Source organism: Budorcas taxicolor, chromosome 5, assembly GCF_023091745.1.
Source record: "Budorcas taxicolor isolate Tak-1 chromosome 5, Takin1.1, whole genome shotgun sequence".
Lineage (NCBI taxonomy): Eukaryota > Metazoa > Chordata > Mammalia > Artiodactyla > Bovidae > Budorcas > Budorcas taxicolor.
In genome coordinates, this window is record NC_068914.1 from 154507034 (window position 1) to 154526631 (window position 19598).

General features: G+C 56.0%; 1 protein-coding gene across 1 annotated transcript in view; it reads left to right on the forward strand.

Moving 5' to 3' along the window:
* Positions 1-238: 238 nt before the first annotated feature.
* The window catches only part of CACNA1I (calcium voltage-gated channel subunit alpha1 I), a 111780-nt gene continuing 92420 nt past the window's right edge, over positions 239-19598 (forward strand). Inside the window, exons 1-2 of the mRNA XM_052641077.1 lie at positions 239-471; positions 18997-19108. Coding sequence (XP_052497037.1) covers positions 239-471; positions 18997-19108 — 345 coding nt within the window. The remainder of the gene's footprint in view (positions 472-18996; positions 19109-19598) is intronic.

The window sequence follows — 19598 nt, forward strand, 5'->3', positions numbered from 1 at the left end:
GTTGACCAGACCTGCCCCAATACCACCAGCCTGGAAGTGGTTTCCAACTTGGGTGCCTCCGGGCCCTCAACTCTTCTGACCGTCACAGCCAGAGTGTGGGCGAGGCGCCTATGGAGCTTGAGGCTGAGCTGTCTGAGCCGTGTCCCTTTGTCGAGGGAGGCGGGTGCCAGGCTCGCCCCTAACCCCCTGCCAAGTGCTGCTTCTTTTTCTTCTGCAGGGCTCCCTGCTCAGCACCGACATGGCTGAGAACTCCCCACCGCCCCCTTCCCCCGCTGCAGCCCCGGTGGCTGAACCTGGAGTCACGGAGCAGCCGGGGCCCCAGAGCCCCCCTCCCTCCCCTCCTGGCCCAGAAGAGCCCATGGACGGAGTTGACCCAGAAGTCCCTCACCCGGACCTGGCCCCCGTTGCCTTCTTCTGCCTGCGACAGACCACCAGCCCCCGGAACTGGTGCATCAAGATGGTGTGTAACCCATATCCTTTGTGGGGCCTGGGTTTATCTGGATTCTGCCCGGGCCCCCGCCGGTCCCTCTGGCCAGGAGGCCTGTGGCCTGGACTGAGGCTGAGAGGCTGTGGTGTCGGTTAGCAAGCTCAGGTGCTGGGCCTGGGGGATCTCGGACTAGAGCTCAGACGGATGAGGACCTGGCGTCCTGCTGATGTGAATGTTCTGGAAGTTGCTGATGACCGTGGGCAGTCAGTGCAGTATCCAGCCGGCTCAGGAAGCCCTCGGGTGTGAACTTTAGGTCTGCAGGAGGAAGCAGAGTTAAGTCAGACCCTGGCCCGTGGCCCAGCTCCCGGTGCTCGAGTCATTCGGGGGTTGCTGACCACAGGGGTGATGAGAGATGAAAGCCTGTCGGGGAACCATGGGCCTGGACCACTGACAGGTGACCCTGACACGCAGGGTGAGGCTCCACCCACCTCACCTCCTTACAGAGCTTCCTGCCTCCACTTGCTGCCTCTCCTCTGCTCTGGTCACCCCCTGGTGAAGACCGTCTTGGAGGCACGAGCAGAGTCCCACCCAGCCCCCAGGGCCTGCCCCGCTCCCCTCATTCTGCTTCCCCTGCTCTTCCAGGCCTCAGGGCCTTCTCACACTCTCTCCTTTGAAATGCCTTCCCTTCCCTCTTCACTGGGCCAAACCCTTTGTTGCATCCTTCAAATCCCCACTTACATGTCACTTCCTCAGGGCAGCCCTCTGTGGTTTCTCCTCCACCCCTCTTGCTTGTTGTCCTTAGCTAGTGTGGGACTCAGAATCTCACACTGTCTCCTCCAGGGCACTGTCAGGTGACCAGGACACAGACCAAGCCTGTCTTTTTGACTGTGGAACCTCAGCACCCAGCACAGTGCCTGGCACATTGTGGGCGCTCCTGTAGTGCTCGCTGGGCGCGTGTCTCCACAGTGAACGGAGCAGAGGCCCCATCACGGGGCACTCAGGCTGGGCTTTAGGATCTTGGGGGGATGTAGTGGGATTCTTTGATTCCATGCCAAGGGCTCCAGGATTCTTCCCCAGCCACAAACCTCCCTCCCACCCCTCTTTCCTGGGAGGGAGCTCAGGAAAGGAGCATTGCATAACTCAGTGTTCCTCAGTGCGGGCAGGGTTGGCATTTGGAGTGTGATGGTGTTGTGCGGTCTGAGCTGTCCTGCACAGCACAGGATGTTTGCTCTTCCTGGTCCCTAAATATTGGTAGGGAGCAGCCCTCCATTATTGCGACAACCAAAAATGAGCCATTGCATCTGCAGACGTTGCAGGAGTCTGCTCTGCATCAAGAACCCAAAGGAATGGTGGACATGGAGGTGTCAGGGTCAGGCCAGCAGGGAAAGGCTGTCAGGACCTGCAGGCCTGGGTGGGAGCAGGGTGGTGTGGGAGGTCTTCCCCGGACAGACTGTTCTGAGCACCGGAGTCCCTGGTGCTGAGGGGCCCTGGCTCAGAGCCAGCTGCCCTTTGAAACTTGGTGCTTCCTGACTCAGCTCCTCTCCCAGACCAGAGGCAGGCCCTGAGTCACTGCCTGACTCACTGGAGAGACAGAAGGCCGCTGGGACCCTCCGTAAGCTGCCGAGCCCGGGTGGCAGAGGTCCACTCACCCAGAGGTCAACGCCATTCCTTACCTGGTCTGGGCCTTGAGCTCACACTGTCAGCCGGGTTTCAGCTGGGAGGACTCTGCGTCTGAAATGTCAGAGGGTCCGTTGTGCTGTTTTTTTTTTTTTTTTTTGAATCAACTAATTTATTTTGAAAAGTATTTATTCTGTGGCTGCTGTGGGCCTTAGCTGCCGTCCATGGGGTCTTTGTTGCATCATGCAGGGTTTTCACTGCGGTGCAGGGATTCTCTAGTTGTGGTGCGTGGTCTCAGGAGTTGCAGTGCCTGGGCTTAGTTGCTCCATGGCACGTGGGATCTTTGTTTCCCGACCAGGGATCAAACCCACGTCCCCTGCATTGGAAGGCACATTCTTAACCATGGGACTGCCAGGGAGGTCTCCCCTGTGCTGTCTGACTCATGGGTAAGTGGCATGTGGAAAGCATTGGGGACTGGAGTAAGACAGACCCATGGGCTGGTTCTGCCTGTTGTTTGCTGTGTGACCACAAGCCAATTTCTTAACCTCTCTGAGCCTCAGTTTCTCATCTGTTAAACAGAGGTGGTATTTACGCATTTTACTGGATTACATTGAAGACCAAAGCAGTACATAACTAGCACTTGGGAAAGCAAATCTTTGTAACCTGGAAAACCACACATGTGGTTATCACTCTTATTACCTGTGCCCAAAAGTGGTCAGGGCCCTCACTTGCAGCTGAGTAAACACTAGTCATGGTAGGTTCAACAAGACACTGGGCATCACATCTTTAGATAGAACATAATGCCTTCAGAGGGTGTTTTTCCAGGGAAAATCAGATTCTATCTCTGTGATTTAGGTAGATTTGTGCCAGTTACCATGCTGATACCCGTGCCCTCATCCATGCAGACATTGCTAATCGATCACGGCGTCCTCCAGCAGGGCACCCTTGGCAGCATGACTAATCAGTTTGAAACCCGTTTTCCACCCTCGATTAGACTTTGAGAGCCTTTCTTAGGCATGTCACTGGCGGCATGTGGGTGAACGGCCAGTGGTGGGTTGTATGCACTCTGGTTTCCTTTCCCTGAGCCTTAGTTTTCTCATCTCTGTGATGGGACAATTAAAGATGGTTAGGGATGATTCTTGCCAAGCACCCAGCCACATGTCCAGCCCAGAGGTGAGGCCAGGGGAGGACGGGCGGTGATAATAACAAGAGCCGGCACTTAAACTGTGTGCTGAATGCTTTGCCTGCAGTATCACCTTTTAACCCTTATAACCACTCCCCAGGAGGTAGGTGCTGTCAGAGCCCCATTTACACACGGGAAAAGTGAGCTCAGAGAGGTTGACTAACTTTTATCCAGGTTGCACAGCCAGGATGTGGTAAAGCTAGCAAATACCTCAATCTCTCTGAATTCCCCAGGCTCAGCTTTTATCCAGGACACGGCTGCCACCTTCGGAGGCTGGAGACAGGTTCTCCACACTCCACCGGAGCAAGGATGCTTTGCAGTTCTGGGCGGCTGGGCGGGGGTCTTCCTGGGTTCCAGTGTGTACCTTTGGCAGCCACCTCACTGTGCCAGGAGGACTTTGCAGCCCCCTGCCTCCCCACGTGCCCCTGGCTGCTGCCTGCCCCATGCCAGCTTGCGCTGAGCCAGCGCCGTGTGAGCCAGCCATGCGTGGTGGGAGCCAGTCGGCTGTGGAGGCTGCCTCTCTGCTGGGCAGGGGAGGGCGCCAGCCTGGGCCGGGAGGCGGGAGACACCAGCTGCCAGTGACCTTGGGCAAGTCACTTCCCCTCTTTCGCCCTCGGCCTGCCTGTCTGCAGGATGGGGAGACTCGGGCAGTCTCCCTGAGTCAGGAGGGGCTGTCTGGGGTGCCCGTTTCCCTGCTGCCTTTGTCAGAAAGTGTCCCGTGGTGTGCAGGGATGGGGCTCCGTGTTCCTGGTGGGCGGGCGTCCTCGCTCTGTGCTTTCATGGCTGTGCCTGGTTCTTATCCGCTCCTCCGTCCCACTTCTGTTTGCTTCTGGTGCCCCGCCTGGCTCTGCTGCTAGGACTGGGGGTCTGTGGGTGCACTTGCATTGAAGCCCACCTGGCTGAGACCCTGCCGCCTTGCAGACCCTCTGACCTGGGTCATCCTGGGGCAGGAAGAGACAGAGTCCATTTTCTCATCACAGCCCTGCAGTGTCAAGCCTTGTGCTGTTCGCTGTGAGGGTTCAGTGAATTTGCTGAGGTGGGCGAACGGGCTCTTGTTCATCCGTCCTTTACTCACCCATTCATGAGCTGGGTCGGCAAGCGGTTACTGAGTGCCTGCCATGTACCAGGCTCAAACAGAGGCCAACTGTGGCCATTTTGTGCAGGGGAGGGTCATTCTGGCTCCCTTGGCAATAAGCCAGCCAGGAGACCATCATGAGAGGGGATCTGGGGAGGCCGGTGGCTGAGGGTGCTGGTGGGGCAGGAAAGAGGGGTCCGAGTGGAGGCATGGCTGCCTTGGGGTTGGTGTTGGAAAGACACAGGGGTGACCCCAGGGACTGTAGCTTGGTCAAGCATGAATGTTAACCTTCTTGGCCAAGGGGCCTTTGTCTTTGCTGAGCCTCAGTTTGCTCATCTGTGAAATGGGAACTTCAATGACCCCCATTTGGGAATATCAGGGGTTCCAGTGAGAATTCCAGGGCAAGCATTGACTGGGTAAACTGTTAAGTGTGGAGTAGCAGCTGTGTGCACCCTGGAGCCAATGATGGAGCTGACAGGGACACACCTGGGGTGAACTGGGTGACCCGGCTCAGAACAAGGGTTTTCAAGGCTGGTGGGTAGCTGGGTCCCGTGTCTGGATGATGGTCTGAGAAGCCTGTGGGCCGGGTTGCCCCCAGGGAGAGAGGTGCCGACTCCTGCAGGGTGGAGGGAGGGCATGAAGTTTGGGGAGTAACGAGGAGAAGGCCTGGAAAGCCCTCGCCACGGGAAGAGAAACGGGGCGTCACCACCCTCCATCGCCCTGCTGTCCCTGCTCCAGTCATTTAGTCCATCCCCCTGCCTCTGGTGGGCTACCTCTCTGCTGCATCAGACGGGGCCTGGGGCCAACTGATAAGTACCTTTTGGGCCTTCTGAGGCCCTAGGCTGACTCTCAGGAAGTCCTCCTTAATCTAACCCCCACCCCTCCTGTCCTGAGCCCTTTCCCTGGGTCGGGGCCGTTGGGAAATCTGGGCCTGTATTTCTCCACCACCTCTTGTCTAAACAGGTGGCCTCTGGGATGTCACCCCTCCTGCCCCACTGACAGCTGGCATCTTCCTCCTTCCTCTTCCCTGCACGGTGGAGACAACCCCCAACCAGGAGCCCAGAGTGTAGTGCCCTCCGATGAGTGCCTCTTTCCTGCAACCCTCTCCTCCCCGCTGGCCTTCATCCTCAGGGGGTCCTGGGCTCCCGGTGTGGACGTGGTTTGTCATCAGTCAAGTGCTGTTTGCTCCCTCCCTCCCTTGCTGCCTTCTTCCATTTGTTTGCTTATTCATTCCTCCCTCAGAAACCTTCAGCGGCTCTCTCACCCCCAGAATAGTCTCACTTAGCCTGGATTCGGGGCCTTCCACCATCCACCTGGTTGGCCTCCAGCCGCCTTTCTGCTGTTTCCCTTCACACACTCTATCCTGAAGCCCAAACACGCTGCTGGTGTTTCCTGACACCCCTGCCCGCCCGCCTTTGCTTACGCTGGGTCTGCCCCCTGAGACACCCTCTCCCCCAGTCTCCAGGGTGCCAAATCTTGCCAGCCCCATCAGCACCAGCTTCCTGGCCACCACCTGCAGGAAGTGTTCCTGAATCTCAGCTTTTCCCTCTCTGGCCTCCTGCAGTCCTTCCCTAGCCTCTGGCCTCGGGAAATTGTTGGTGGCTAGCCTTGTCTCCTCCTCCTCCACTGGGGTCCCAGAGGGCTGGGCCTGTGGCTCTCACTTGATTCTGTCTCCAACGCACAGGCGTCTCATCACTTTCCGGTTTACAAGGTACTTTCCCGCTCGCCACGGCTTCTCAGATGCTCTCCTCCCGCGTGGTGCCGGGCCCAGAAGTCTGCCAGCTCCCCATTCTACAGCCGGGAAGCCTGAGGCTGCAGAAGGGAGCCTGACCTGCCCGAGGGCACATGCTGAGTAGTGGACAAAGCCAGTGCAGATCAGAGCCCAGGACTCTCAGGCCAGGGCCTGCTCGTGGCTGGGGAAGGGGTTCTTTCAGGGAGGGTATCCGCTCCTCCTTCAGCCCTGGCCCAAAGGGAACGTCCAGACGGATGGCAAGTGTTGCTGAAAGAAGCAGCACATGTCTGGGAAATTGTCCGTTTCCCTCCATCTGGCGTAGAGAAGGTTGTTTTTCTCAGAAGTACAAGTCAGCACCAAGCTGTGCCTGGGGATGCTCACGGTGGTCAGAGTGGGTGCTGCATGCTCACTGATCAGCAGGGTGGACCTGACGGCCAGTCAGAGGAGCCTGGCTGGGCCAGGGAGAGCCTGACCCACAGGGCAGTCTCAGGTCCTGTCACCTGGAGATGCCTACATAAACAGAGCTACAGGTGCAGAAGCTGCCCCTGACAAAGCCTAGGAGGGTTGGTGAAGCCTGCCTGGAGGAGGGGACGTTTGGCTGGGTCTTGCTGCATGAGTAGGAGTTCCCTAGGACGGCAGTTGAGGAATGGTGTTTTAGCAGGGAGACTAGTGTCGGGAACAGGAAGGAGTTTAGTGTGGCTGGAGTGGTGTGAGGAGGGGCGGGATAGCAGGGTATGAGATGCCAGGTTGGAGCTTACTCTCCATCCTGTGGGCACTGCAGAACCACTGAAGGATGTCCAGCAGGGATAGGGCACGTGTAATTTCATTTATTAGAACAGTTCCTCCTGGAGCAGAATGGCAGGTGCTTGAGAGAGAGAGACTAAGGTCAGGAGACCAAGCAAGAACCACCTATTATAGATATAGATCAGTCGATTGATGGATTCAACAAGTGTTTAGCGAAGCCCAGCTTCAGTAGTGTTGGACACTGTCCTAGACAGAAGTGGAGGGCTGTTCAGCCACGTTGGGTGGGGCCACGGTGTACCAGGCCTGGCACCTGGCCTTGGCCCCCGGGAGACTCCAATCTGATGGGGGAGGCAGAACCACACCCAGATCGTACTCCAGTGAAGAAAAACGGGGTAAAGACTGGGCAGAGGGACTCTGAGCTGGCTGTGGGCACCAGGAGGCTGGTCAGTCCGTTGTGACTGGGAAGCTGCAGGAGCCCTCCATGGACGAGAAGCAGGGCAGGAGAGACTTCGGTGGGGGAGAAGGGGGGGATGGGGCATGATATCCCAGTTGAGGAAATAGCCTGATCGGGGGCTCCGAGTCAAGCTGGGGTCACCAAGGTCGCTGACTACAGCCTGGGGGCTGGGCTGGGAGACCAGAGGAGTGGAGTCTGAGCACAGAGGGGCATTCGGGGTCTAGATTCTGGAAGGCTGTGCCAGAGAGGACACTGGTGATCCTTAAGGGCCTCCCATGTGCTGCTGGGTGCAGCTCAGGTCCCCCCTCGAGATTTCCCATTTGACACCCGAGGCTCAGAGAGGGGACGTGCTTGTCCAGACCACCCAGCTGGGAGGTGGCTGAGGGGGCTTGGGGTGGGGGCCTGGGCCTATGTCGCCAGCCCCTCGAAGCCCCGAGGTGAGCCCAGCTGGGAAGCCTCGTTCTGATGGATACAGAGCGGGTGGATTAGAAGGAGGGCTGGCTGGCTAATGAAGAGTCAACCCCCTCCTGGGGCATTTAAAACGCGATTGGAATTTTACTTGTCAGTCCCGCCTGGGCTGCAGCTTCGTGTCAGAAGCTGACTTTGACCTGTCGCCTCCCTCAGACTGCCTCGCGGTCCTGTTGGGAGACAAATGGCCCCGTTCATTTCCCTGGGAGAGAAATCGATATGGCTTTTTAATCAGCCAGAAGGTCTTCCTGCTCATCTCCCTCCAGCTCTCCTATGGGGCGCCATCCATGTTTCCTTCCCCAGCTGCCCTGGGGAGTCCTGCGTCCCTGTCTCCCCACAAGTTCAAATCCTGACTCTGCTGCTGACTGCTGTGTGGTGCTGAGCAAGCCACGTGACCTCTCTGGGCTCCCATTTCTATCTGGCTCCTGTATGTAGATGAGAAAGCAGAAGGAGAAGCCTTGGCTGACTGTGAGATTCTGTATGAATATTGGGGGCTGGGCTAGGGGAAGAGACCCAGCCCATGTGTAAGCCCTGTGACCTCAGGCGGTCACTCCTCCCGTCTTCATCTCAATTTCCAAAAAAAAACCAGGACTGAGGAAAGGGTTGAGCCATATCAACCGTGATCTTCAGTTGGGAGTGATTTTGCCCACGGAATTTGACAATGTCTCCAGACACCCACTCCAGTGTTCTTGCCTGGAGAATCCCAGGCATGGGGGAGCCTGGTGGGCTGCCGTCTCTGGGGTCGCACAGAGTCGAACACGACTGAAGTGACTCAGCAGCAGCAGCAGACACTGTTGGTTGTCACAGCTCGGGGAGGGTGTGCTACTGGGCGTTGTTGTCTTTCAGTTACTAAGTCGTGTCTGACGCTTTCCGACCCCATCCTTGGACTTCAGCACATCAGGCTCCTTTGTCTTCCAGTATCTCTCAGAGTTCGCTCACATTCGTGCCCATTGAGTCACAGATGCTATCTAACCATCTCATCTTCTGCCACTTCTTTCTTGTTTTGCCTTGTATCTTTCCCAGTGTCAGCATGTGCTACTGGTTGCCAGTGGGTAAAGGTCAGACAGCCTGCAACGCACAGGACAGCCTACAACAAAGGGTCCTCCATCCCTCGATGTCAATAGTGCGGAGGCTCAGAAGGTCCTTGAGATCTCCTGAAGCTCCGAGAGTGTGGAAAGCATGGAGCTGAGGGTCCTGTGAGGAGGAGGGCTGAGACGGAGGGAAGCTGAGGATGATCACTGAGAGAGAAGAGGAGGACGTGCAGAGTCCCAACTGGCAGGGTTTCCTGTGGTCTCCTAGCCTTGAGTTTGAGTCCTGGAGCTGCCATTTAGTGGGAGTCACATTCTCGATCACCCCCCTCCTTCCACCCACCTATCTCCCCACCCGCCTTCCTTTGCTTCATGCATCAATTCATCCAGCCACTCCCCAACCCACTCATCCATCCATCCACCCATCTATCCATTCATCTTTTCATTTCTTCATCTGTTTATCTGCACACCCATCCATCAATTCACTCAGTCCTTACATCTGTGCATTTATCTACCCACCTTCCCAATCATCTACCCATTCAATCATCCATTGCTCCAACCACACAAAGGCCTCCTTCTCAACCTCCTACCTACCCATCTATTAACCATTCACTTATTTGGCAAATGCAGAATACCCAGCCCAACCCTCTGTTGGGCACCATCACTCTCTCCTTGTAGCCCTTACAAGACCTCTTGTACCTAACTTCTTATTTTCACCTTCTGCTAGACTGTGAGCTCCCTGAGGGCAGGCTCCGTGTTCCATTAATGCATGTCTCTTCTTTAGCCTTGACCCTCAGCCCTATGCTGCACATAGTAGGTGTGCAGCAAAGCTTGCAGCAAAGCACATCCTAGTTAACAAGGTTGGAGGTGGAGGTTATACAGACAGAGAGGAGGCTGGCCAAGAGCTCTTACACAATGGAATGCAGAGCCGAGGAATCTGGAAATTCTCTGGAAGGCAGTGGGGAGCCATGGAAGGCTTTTGGTTTTGGAGGAGCCCTCGGACTGCTGCGTGGAGGATGTGTCAGGGAAGGCAGGGCTGCAGGAGGGGCAGGCTGTTCATGGACTTAGAAGTGAGAGAGCGAGGCTTGCCTGGGGCCATGGCGTTCAGAGGGGGATGGAGAGGAGAGATTTAGGGGGTGAGATGGACAGGTCTCTGAGATGGACGTCAAGGGTGAAGGGAAGGAGGGCCCTGATGGGTTCTAGCCTGGACAGCTTGCAGAATTGGTGGTAGTTGGGGTCATCGTTCATGGGATGGGAAGTTCAGGGGGGAGTTTGGTGGTCTGCAGAGAGGATGACCTATCCCATTTTGGACATGATGACTTTGAGGTTCCCTGGGACATCCCAGAGCCTGTGGCTCACTCTGGACCTGTCAGTCCAGGGCAGGTCATCGAGGCTGTGGGTCTGGGTGTGGGTTCGGTGGATGGAGAGGGAATCTCAGGGGCCTGGGGAGCCCGGGAAAGGCCAGCATTTAAAAGGTGAGGTCCACCAAGCAAGATGAGGGTCTGTCCAGGGGCTTGTGGTATCCCCAGCGCCCAGCAGGAGTTTCTGGAACAAGGGTCTTAAACTGAGGTTCGTCCACTTGAATCGGGACAAGCTGCATGTTTGGTTTCATTGACTTCTGACTGAAATGTAGCATTTCTTTGTATTATGAACAGAGGCAACCGAGCACAGTGGGGTTACCGGCAGTTCCTGCCACTGTCATCCGCAGCAGTCACCGATATTTTTGAGCCACATCACGGTTCCTTGTAGAGCTCTGGGAATGTCATTGTCATTCTCCCCAGCTTCCCAGGCACACAGGCTCAGACCCGCCCCTGGCTTTGGTTATTCATTGTGTTGATAACGAAGCACACAGAGTTCTCCATCACAAATTTGTTTTTCTAAAAAATATTTTGACAACTATTTTAACATAACTGGTTTCTTTCCTTTCTAATACTAAGCCTTCTTTAAAAAAAAAATTATGCACTTAAAAACAGTATTCTGAGAAAGGGTTCATGAACTTCCCCAGGAGGTACAGAAATGCTTAAGAGCTGCTGGAGCGGGGAGAGAGTGGGTCGGCCGTACCCAGTGCTGCTGCCCCCAGGGGCCGTGGAGGCTGGTGTGCACACACTTTGGTGTGTGTAAGTGTGGGAGGGGCTCTGTGGGAATGCACATGTGAACATGTACACACGTGTGGTCAGGGGCAGGCAGAGAAGACGTGTGGTGGGGGACAGGCCCCCAGGAGGCCAAGGAAGAGCGTCATCACCCTCTGTCCAGCCTTCACCCTGTCCAACCTCATCTCCGTTAGTGCTTGTGTTTGCTCATGGCTTCTGGAGGGCAGGGACCATGTCATCTTCATTCAGGGTTTCCAGGGTCACTGTGGGCCAGACAGAGGTGGAGCGGGGGCTCAGTGAAGAGAGGCTGAATATATGAATAGTGAGTGATGGATGTTAGAAAGGAGAGGAGGGGGAGTTCGAGGTGGGGAGGGGGGCTGCAGGTCCCTTCAACACAGAAATCCCTCTTTAGCCTCCTTGATGCCTCCAAGTGACGGGCACCTCACTCCTTTCCCCGAGGCTGTAGATGCCCTGAGCTGCTGCTCCAGGTGGGCCTCTGGGCAGAGAGAAGGTCGGATATGCGCTGAAGGTCGGATATGCGCTGCCGCTGGAGAGCACGGCCTGGTTGGGGGTGGGACGCCAGGACAGAAACATGCTGTCGTCAGGGGCACGTCTGAGGTTCTGTAAGGGCCCAGGGGAGGCCTCCACACGCCCTGCTAGGACTCCAAGAGGCTCCTCTGCAGGCGCACCTTCTTTGTGGACGGGCTCCTGAGGCTGGCTGGGTCGGCTCACAGACAGCTGGACCCTGGTCCCCAGGGGCCTTCCCTGCCCTTCTCTTCAGCAGTGGCTGGAGTGTGGCATCTGGTGAGTCTCCTTGGCTGGAGCTTCCTTCCCATGGACCATCCACCCCAGTTTCCTTCCCAGCTGGCGGCCCCAGTTCCCTCGCCCCTGCCTCCTCCACTCCGGCTGTCTGCACTGGGCACAGAGGCCTGCTGGGCATCTGGGAATCAAAGACTTTGACCAAATTCAATGAGTTGTCAAATTACACAGACTCTAAGAAGTGGGTTTGGGGGCAGTGACACTGTTTCTAAGGGATCTCAGCCCACTGAACTTCCATAGCTTATAACTAGAACCAGTCAGCCTGGGGAAGGGCTGTGTGTCATGTGGGGAGCTCCCTGTCACTAGAAGCATGTAAGTGGAAAGAGGATGAGGACCATCTGCCCAGTGGGTCCGTTCACTTTGTGGAGCAATTTTCTGTCTCAGCTGAACCACTGTGTCAGCTTGGGATAATCCTGCCATCTCTGAACCTTCATTTTCTTTTTTTTTTTTTGGCCACACCACGAGGCATGTGGGATGTGAGAGCTTAGTTCCCTGACCAGGGATCAAACCCATGCCCCTTTCATTGGAAGCGGGGAGTCTTAACCACTGGATCGCTAATGGAGTCCTAGGACCTTCATTTTCATATTTGTAAAGTGGGTGGAATGATGTCTGCCATGCCCATCTTCCAAGGTTGCCGTGGGCTTGGACAGAAGAAATTCTTAAACGAAGACAGAATGCTGCGAGGTTCAGATCCCTGTTCTGTCCCTTGCTGTGGCCTTGGGCAAGTCTGTGAAACAGGGGTGACACCCCTCCTTTGCAGGGTTGTGGTTGAAGGTCTTCTGGGGGGTCCGGTGCCCCAGCAAGGGTTGTGGCTTTTTAATTGTTGCATTTTATATTTCCCTATATCTGTAGCTCGGCATCACTTTTTGTTACACTTTTTATTGTGATAAAATTTGCATGCAATAGAGCTCGCAAACCTTAATGTCCAGCTCAAGGCATTTTTCCATGTAAACACACTCCTGTGACCTCACTCCGTCCAAGAAGAACATCTCCAGCCCTCGCAAGCTCCCTCACCCCACCCGCGATGAACTCTCTCTCCTCTAGCATTACTGCCCTTCTGACCTCTTTCACTGTTGCTTCGCTTTGCCTGGGTTCTCACTTCATATAACTTGGACGCTCTTTGCTCTTCTGGCTCCTGTTTCCAGCGTTAGGTCTGGCCGCTTCAACCACGCTGCTGTAGTAGTGTGTTCTTTTAGATCACTGAGCAGCGTTCCATCAAAGGAATGTGCTGCCGTTTCTCAGCCTTGGCACTGTGGGCATTTCAGAGGATTCTTTGTGGTGGGGCTGCCCTGTCATTGTGGTGTGCTGAGCGGCATCCTTGGTCTCCATCCACCAGATGCCAAGAGCCTCCTTCAAAACCCAGTTGTGACAACCCAAAACGTCTCCAGACATGGCCGCATGTCCCCCCGGGGGCCCAGATCATCTCCAGTTGAAATCTCCTGCCAGACTCATTCTCCTGTTGATGGACACTTAGATTGTTCCCAAGTTGGGACTGTTAAGGGTAACACGTATCTTTTTGTGGACTTCTTTGGGCATTTCTCTGGGGGCTGTGGACCCAAGAGTGGCACAGCTGGATCCTAGCATGGGCTTATGTTTTTTAAAGTCACCCTTCTTTTTTAAAAAATATTCATTTGTTTAACTTTCGGCTCTACCTGGTTGTCATCGCTGCACAGGGCTCTCTCTAGTGGCAGAGAGTGGGGGCTACTGTCTAGTGACGGTGCGTGGGCTCCTCACTGTGGTGGCTTCTCTTGCTGTGGAGCCCAGGCTCTAGGGTGCTCAGGTTTCTGTAGTTGTGGCACATCGGCTCAGGAGTTTGTGGCACATGGCTTAGTTACCCTGTGGCGTGTGGAACCTTCCTAGACCAAGAATTGAGCCCATGTCCTCTGTTTTAGCAGGCGGGTTCTTAACCATTGGATCCCCAGAGAAGCCCTCTGTTTAGTTTTAAGAAGTGCTGCCAAGCAGCTTTCCAGAGTGGTTGTGGCTCATAAAGATAAGTTGAATGGATGAGTGAGTAAGTGAATGGATATCCTCTTTAAAGCCCAGGGCCTGCAACATAGCCGACATTCAAAATGGTAGCCACTTCTGGTACAGTGCATACTACGTGGCCTCATACCATGGCAGGTCCTAGAACAGGTAAGCACTCTGGGCACCTCCAGCCTGGCTCATCTCAGTACACTGATGCACAGGTCAGATATCCAGTAGGTGCTCCATGGATGCTTGTGAACCTGGCCTTGGAGGAGCACAAAACTGGCCCAAGAATAAGGGTCTGGAACCTCAGGCCTTGGTCTATGAAGGCCTGAGGCCTGGGTGCCCATCCTTGGATGCCCTGGAGACAGACAGAGGAGGGAGCTCTGTATAGGGGCAGGCTCACCTTCCCTGCCTCCCTGGTTTAGGAGGATGTAGCTCCAGGCTTGCTTTCTCCACTTGATTTATTTAGACAACTGAAGTGCACATTGGGAAATGGATCTGATTTCAGATTTGACAAAAATAAAAACAAACTTGGCTGCCCCAGCCAAACTGAGCACTCCCATCCCCTACCCACCCTCCCAGAGCCCCCTGGAATTGCAGAAACCATGACTGTCAGCTGAGCTTGCAGGATGGAGGGTGGTGGTTGCCGTGGTAACCGTGCAGGCCTCTGGTTCTGGTTCCTGGAGAGGAGGCTGCCCTGAGGGGCCTGGTTGGGCTCTGGACATTGCCCAGCCAGTCAGTCTTCTCTTTAGGAAGTGGCAGGTTCAAGGGGGCCCCTGGCATCATAGCTTTGCTGGTGGCCCTGTCCTCAGGTCACACCCCATCTTCTTAAGACAGGCATGGGATGGAGATGTTCCTGGTCTGGCTCAGCTCTTGCTGGGGACTTTGAGGCTGGCACCCTCTCCTCACTGGCTTCCCCTCCCACCCTCTCCTGCACCATCTCCTTCCTTCCCAGTCGGAGTGAGTGAGTGAGTGAAGTCTCTCAGTCGTGTCCAACTCTTTGCGACCCCATGGACTGTAGCCTACAAGGCTCCTCCGTCCATGGGGTTTTCCAAGAAAGAATACTGGAGTGGATTGCCATTTCCTTCTCCAGGAGATCTTCCCGACCTAGGGATTGAACCCGGGTCTCCCGCATTGTAGGCAGACGCTTTACCATCTAAGCCACCAGGGAAGTCTCCCAGTCGGAAGGGAAAAGCAAATATTCCACTGAGCATGTGCCAGTCCAGGCCCTGTTCCCTGAGGCCACAGCATGTGGCTGAGAACATGGGGTTTGGAGTCAGGAGAAGCATGTTCAAATCCTGACTTTGCCACATACCAGCCATGTGACCCTGGGTGGCTGTGGCTGGAGCCCTGGAGCCAGTGCTGATGCCTCAGTTTCCTCATCTGTAAAATGGGGTAACAGTAGCACTGGCCAGTTGATGGGACTCGGCTGAAGGTGAAGGGCAACTTTCCAAGTTGTAGATTGATTGTATTTAAAGCCTGTGAGTGAAGGTTCAGCCGTTGGGAGGCAGCCATGGTCTAAAGGGTTTGTGATCGCATCTCTTGTCCTTACTCAAGGTCATGTTAAGTAATCAGCAGATAACACCAGTCTGAGATTCTCAGTCCTTTGCTGGTGAGGTGGCTTTTTTTTTTTCACCCCAAAGCCAAAGAATGGGAACCCCTGGAGCCTGTTATAGAAGAGGCAGACAAGGACAGGGGCTTCCCTGTTGCACATACATGACAAGCCCTGGTTCTTGTCCACAGTCACATGGGTCTGTGCTCTGGGGCCTCTGGGCTCCCTTCCTCATGTGCTTACTGTAAGGTTTAAATGACGTATTATTAATATATGCTATTTCATTAGAAAAGCGAAAAGCTCAGGGACCTTGTGGCTGGGGAGTCTCTTTTCTGAGGGTCACTTCTGCTCCAGGGTCATCGTGTCCCTGGGATGCTCTCTGCCCCTCTGTGTCCCCTCTGTGCAGTGGGGGATGGGATCAGGGGCTCTGTGAGGGCCGGGATGGGGTTATTCTCTGGCAAAGATCACCTGGAGAGGCGTGAGAGTCTGGGTGGCCAAGTGGGCAAGGTGGCAGGGTCCTAACCACAGAGCCTTGGGTGCCAGGTGGGGGCCCTGAGCTTCGCCATGGGAGGCCCTCGTGGAGCTGGCACCCGGGCCCCAGCCTGCCCTGTTCCCCAGTGCAGGGAGCCAGCACGAGGAGTCCCGCCTGTGGCAAAGGTCATGAGGTTAAGGGGCCCGACAGGCAAAGGCAAGTCGGGCCATCCTGTACCACCCTCTTTGGGCCCCTGTCCTCTCTTGCACTGTCCCAGAGTCCTGGAGCTCTGCTTGACAGCCTTCAGAATTCCCCGGTGCTTGTGACTAATGATGGCAGCTCTGGGCACTGGGCCAGGCCACCAAATTGCTCAGCCCAGGACCTTCACTCCTTCCACCACTCTCCTTCCCACGCCACGTGGTCTGGTTTAACTTCAAGGAGGGCTTATGCCTTTGATCCCCGAGCCATTGGGGAGTGTGTCAGGATCCGCAGACAGCGATGCCAGCTCTGGCCTGACTTCTGAGCCTTGCAGGCTCCTGGAAAGGGCCCAGCCCTGCCATCTGGGATTTCCCTGAGTGCCTTGGGGCAGGGCTGAGACTGTCCATCCCTGAAGCTGGGCCATCTAGAGGTGAAAGCCGCTCCATCTGCCCCTTTCGAGGGACATGCACCAGAGGTGGCCCTGCGGCAGCGCAGCACCGCTAAGTCAGACCATTCGGGCGACTCACTGACTGTGGCCTTGGCCAGGTCACTCCAGCTCTCCGGGCCGTTTCTCCGTCTGCTCCCTGTGGGCTATGAGAAGAGTTAGGGCCATGTCCCTAGGGGCCTGGCAGGCAGTAGTCATGACTACTGCCAAGTTCATTAACGCGATATGAGCTAGACCAGGTGGGTGGGGAGCACTTCGGGAAGGAGGCTGAGCCACCACTAGGTGAGTGGGGAAAGGTGCTTCAGGAAAGCTTCCAGAAGAGGTGACGGATGACCTGGGCTGTGAAGGATGAGTAGGAGTTTGCCTGGTAAAGTTGGTAGAAGGATATGCATGTTGGTAGAAATGTATGCATGCATACCCCATGTAAAGGGTGTAATTGGGGACAGCCAGAAGTTCAGTGCATGCCAAGGCTAGCGGGAGAGAAGGCTGGAAGAGTTCACTGAGGTCAGGGTGTAGGAGGCTGTGGGTGTCAGACTAGGGAGGGTGATGGGAGCCGCCCTCCCATCACCTCTGGAAGGCTTTTGAATAGGGGAGAGGTCTAATCAGAATTGGGCTTCAGCCAGATTAATTTAGTGATGACGAAATGGGGCAAGAACAGCAGGCTCTGATTTTGTAGCTCAGCTCTGCCTTTTTCCAGCTGGGGTCCTTGCGTAAAAGTGTATTCCCCTTTGTGACTCTGTTTCCTCACTTGTAACTGGGGCTTGTAATAGGGCTGGAGGATTAAATGCAATAACACTTGCAAAGAGCTTGGATAGTATTGGCCACACAAACACCTCAGGACTGTGTGCAGGGCAGATTGGAGTAGCAGAGACCAGAGCTGGAGGCCAGCAGGGAGGCTGGCAGGGCTCAGGTGAGAGATGCTGAAGATGAGCTGAGGCCTCAGAGGAGGGCAAGGAAAGACACAGGAAGAGACGAGCCCTGCATCACAGAGGAGAGCAGGTCTGGTGTGAATCTCAGCTCCAGCGCTTCCCAGCTGTTTGAGCTGGGAGAGACCCCTCATTTCTCTAAACCTCAGTTTTCCTAATCCGTAAAATGGGTCTGCTGACCCCCACGGCTCAGGGCCTTGGTGAAGAAGAAGTGGGAGTGCCAGGTTCCTGGAAGACACCTGCCAAGTGCACTTTGAACTTGAAGCTGGCAGGACGGGCAAAGGGAGCAGAAGAGGTGGCTGGAAGGAGAGATAGCAAAACAGGCTAGGGGAAAAGGCAAAGAGGATGGGGGACGTTTGCTGGTAATTAGAACGTTTGAACTTCAAAAAAGTTAATTAATGATGAAGCTGCTGCTGGAGCGATGCTCAGGCTAGAAGGGGGCCCTGGCAACGACTGAAGTTAATTACAGGCTGTGGCAGGAGAGTGGCAGAGGTTTGAGGGGGCAGGAAGGAGCAGAGTTGGGGTAAGGAGGGTCTGACAGGGAGGCGGGAGGGAAGGCAGTATCCCAAGGTGAGCAAGGACCGGGGATGGGAGGGAGGCTGTTGCCAAGGAAACTGGGTCAATCTTCCATTAGGCAAGAGATCCTCGCCCCACCGCTGGGTGGGGTCTGGCTGAGAGGCTGACTGGCATAGCTGCATCTGAGGTCAGAGTAAGGGCTTTGAAATTGAGGGGCCAGAGCTTTCATTTGGGGACACTCAAGAAGAATCTTTGGGTGTCAGAGTGGGCAGCACCTAGAGAGGTTTACTCAGTCACGACAGACATTTATTTTGCTCCTTCTAGATGCTTGTCACTGTTGGGGCATGAATGCCACCACCCTGTCCCCTTGGAATGTAGGTTCTAGCCTTGGATAAAGACAATGAACGTGTCAGCAAGTTAACCCGTGAATGACCCAGGCCCTTGGGTCCTTCTGGGTTCTGGCTCCCCTGGTTCCCCTGGGGGCTTGGGGATTCTAGGTTTGGGAGGGAGGTATGGGGCTGAACATCAGTGGGCTGTGTTCTAAGACTGAGCAGGAATCAGCCAGGAAGGAGCAGGGTGTTAGAGAGGAGAGCAGCCTGGCCTGGAAAGCCCATTCACTCGGTCCAAGCACGTGCCCTTGAGGCCCGGCCCAGCTGCTGGCTGTAGGAGCCTTTCTGCCTGGACGTGCCTGAGGAGGCTGAGCCCCACCCTGATTCGTGCAGGGGCTGGGGGGAGCCCAGGCACAGACCTGCTGGAGTCTGGCGATGAGCTGTAACCCAGCCACAGGAGAGGAGGGAAGTACAGGGTGTCTGGCCAGTCTCAGCCATGCTGGACGGATGCTCTGCAGGGTTCAGATCCAGGGCTTGGGTAGAGCTGGAGGGGGCGTGGGTGGGGCAGGGGAGGGATGGTCAGAGAAGGGAGGCAGTGACAATCAGAGGAAGGAAGTCAGAGTTAGGCTGGGAGAGTCTGGAGATGGTCTCCCAGTCAGGACTCTGGGGACCTCTTCCTTTCTGGGTCTGGGGGAATTCAGGCTGGGGCAAAGAGGTCGGGGGCGGGCTGTGGGGAGGGCATCCTGGCAGATGGTGGCTTAGTGGAGTTCAGGTTCTCTGGTGGATTTGGCCGTGTCTGTTGTGAGGAGTTGGGGTAGGCTGTTTAAAAGGTCTTTGAAAATATAGGCACTGACCCACCAGGGGAGGCACCTCTGGGGGGCAATGGGGTGGATATCTGTGTTGGTGGTGGGGGAATGGCCCCCCAGCTGTTGTGTCCTTGACTTGGTGCGCACGTGGTTTGAATGTATCAGCATGCTGGTGATCCTGCTGAACTGCGTGACCCTCGGCATGTACCAGCCGTGCGACGACATGGACTGCCTGTCAGAGCGCTGCAAGATCCTGCAGGTGAGGCCGGCTGCCCCGCCCCTCCCAGCCCCTCAGGCCCCGCCCCGCCCCTCAGGCCCCGCCCCGCCCCTCAGGCCCCGCCCCTCAGGCCCCGCCCCGCCCCGCTCCTCAGGCCCCGCACCGCACCGCACCTCAGGCCCCGCCCCGCGCCTCAGGCCCCGGCCCGGCCCCGCCCATCCTAGCTAGGCCCCGCCCCGCCCCGCCCCGCCTAGCCATCTCTTCACTCCTGGTCCTGCCCTCGCTGTGCTCATCCTCTTGCCTCACTGCCAGCTGGTCCTACCTGCCTCCCTTCCATCCTCTCTCCTTTCCGTCCTCTCCTCTCTGTCTCGAGGCCTCTGCCCTAGTCCATGCCCTTCCTTTTCTCCCATCACCAACTTCCTCCTGGTCTCCCCATCCCCACCCCCCTATCCAGTAGAGCACAAGTGGCCTGACACTCCCTGAAGAAAGCCTTGCCCCTCACTCCCAGTGATCCGGATAAAGGCCGAGCTCC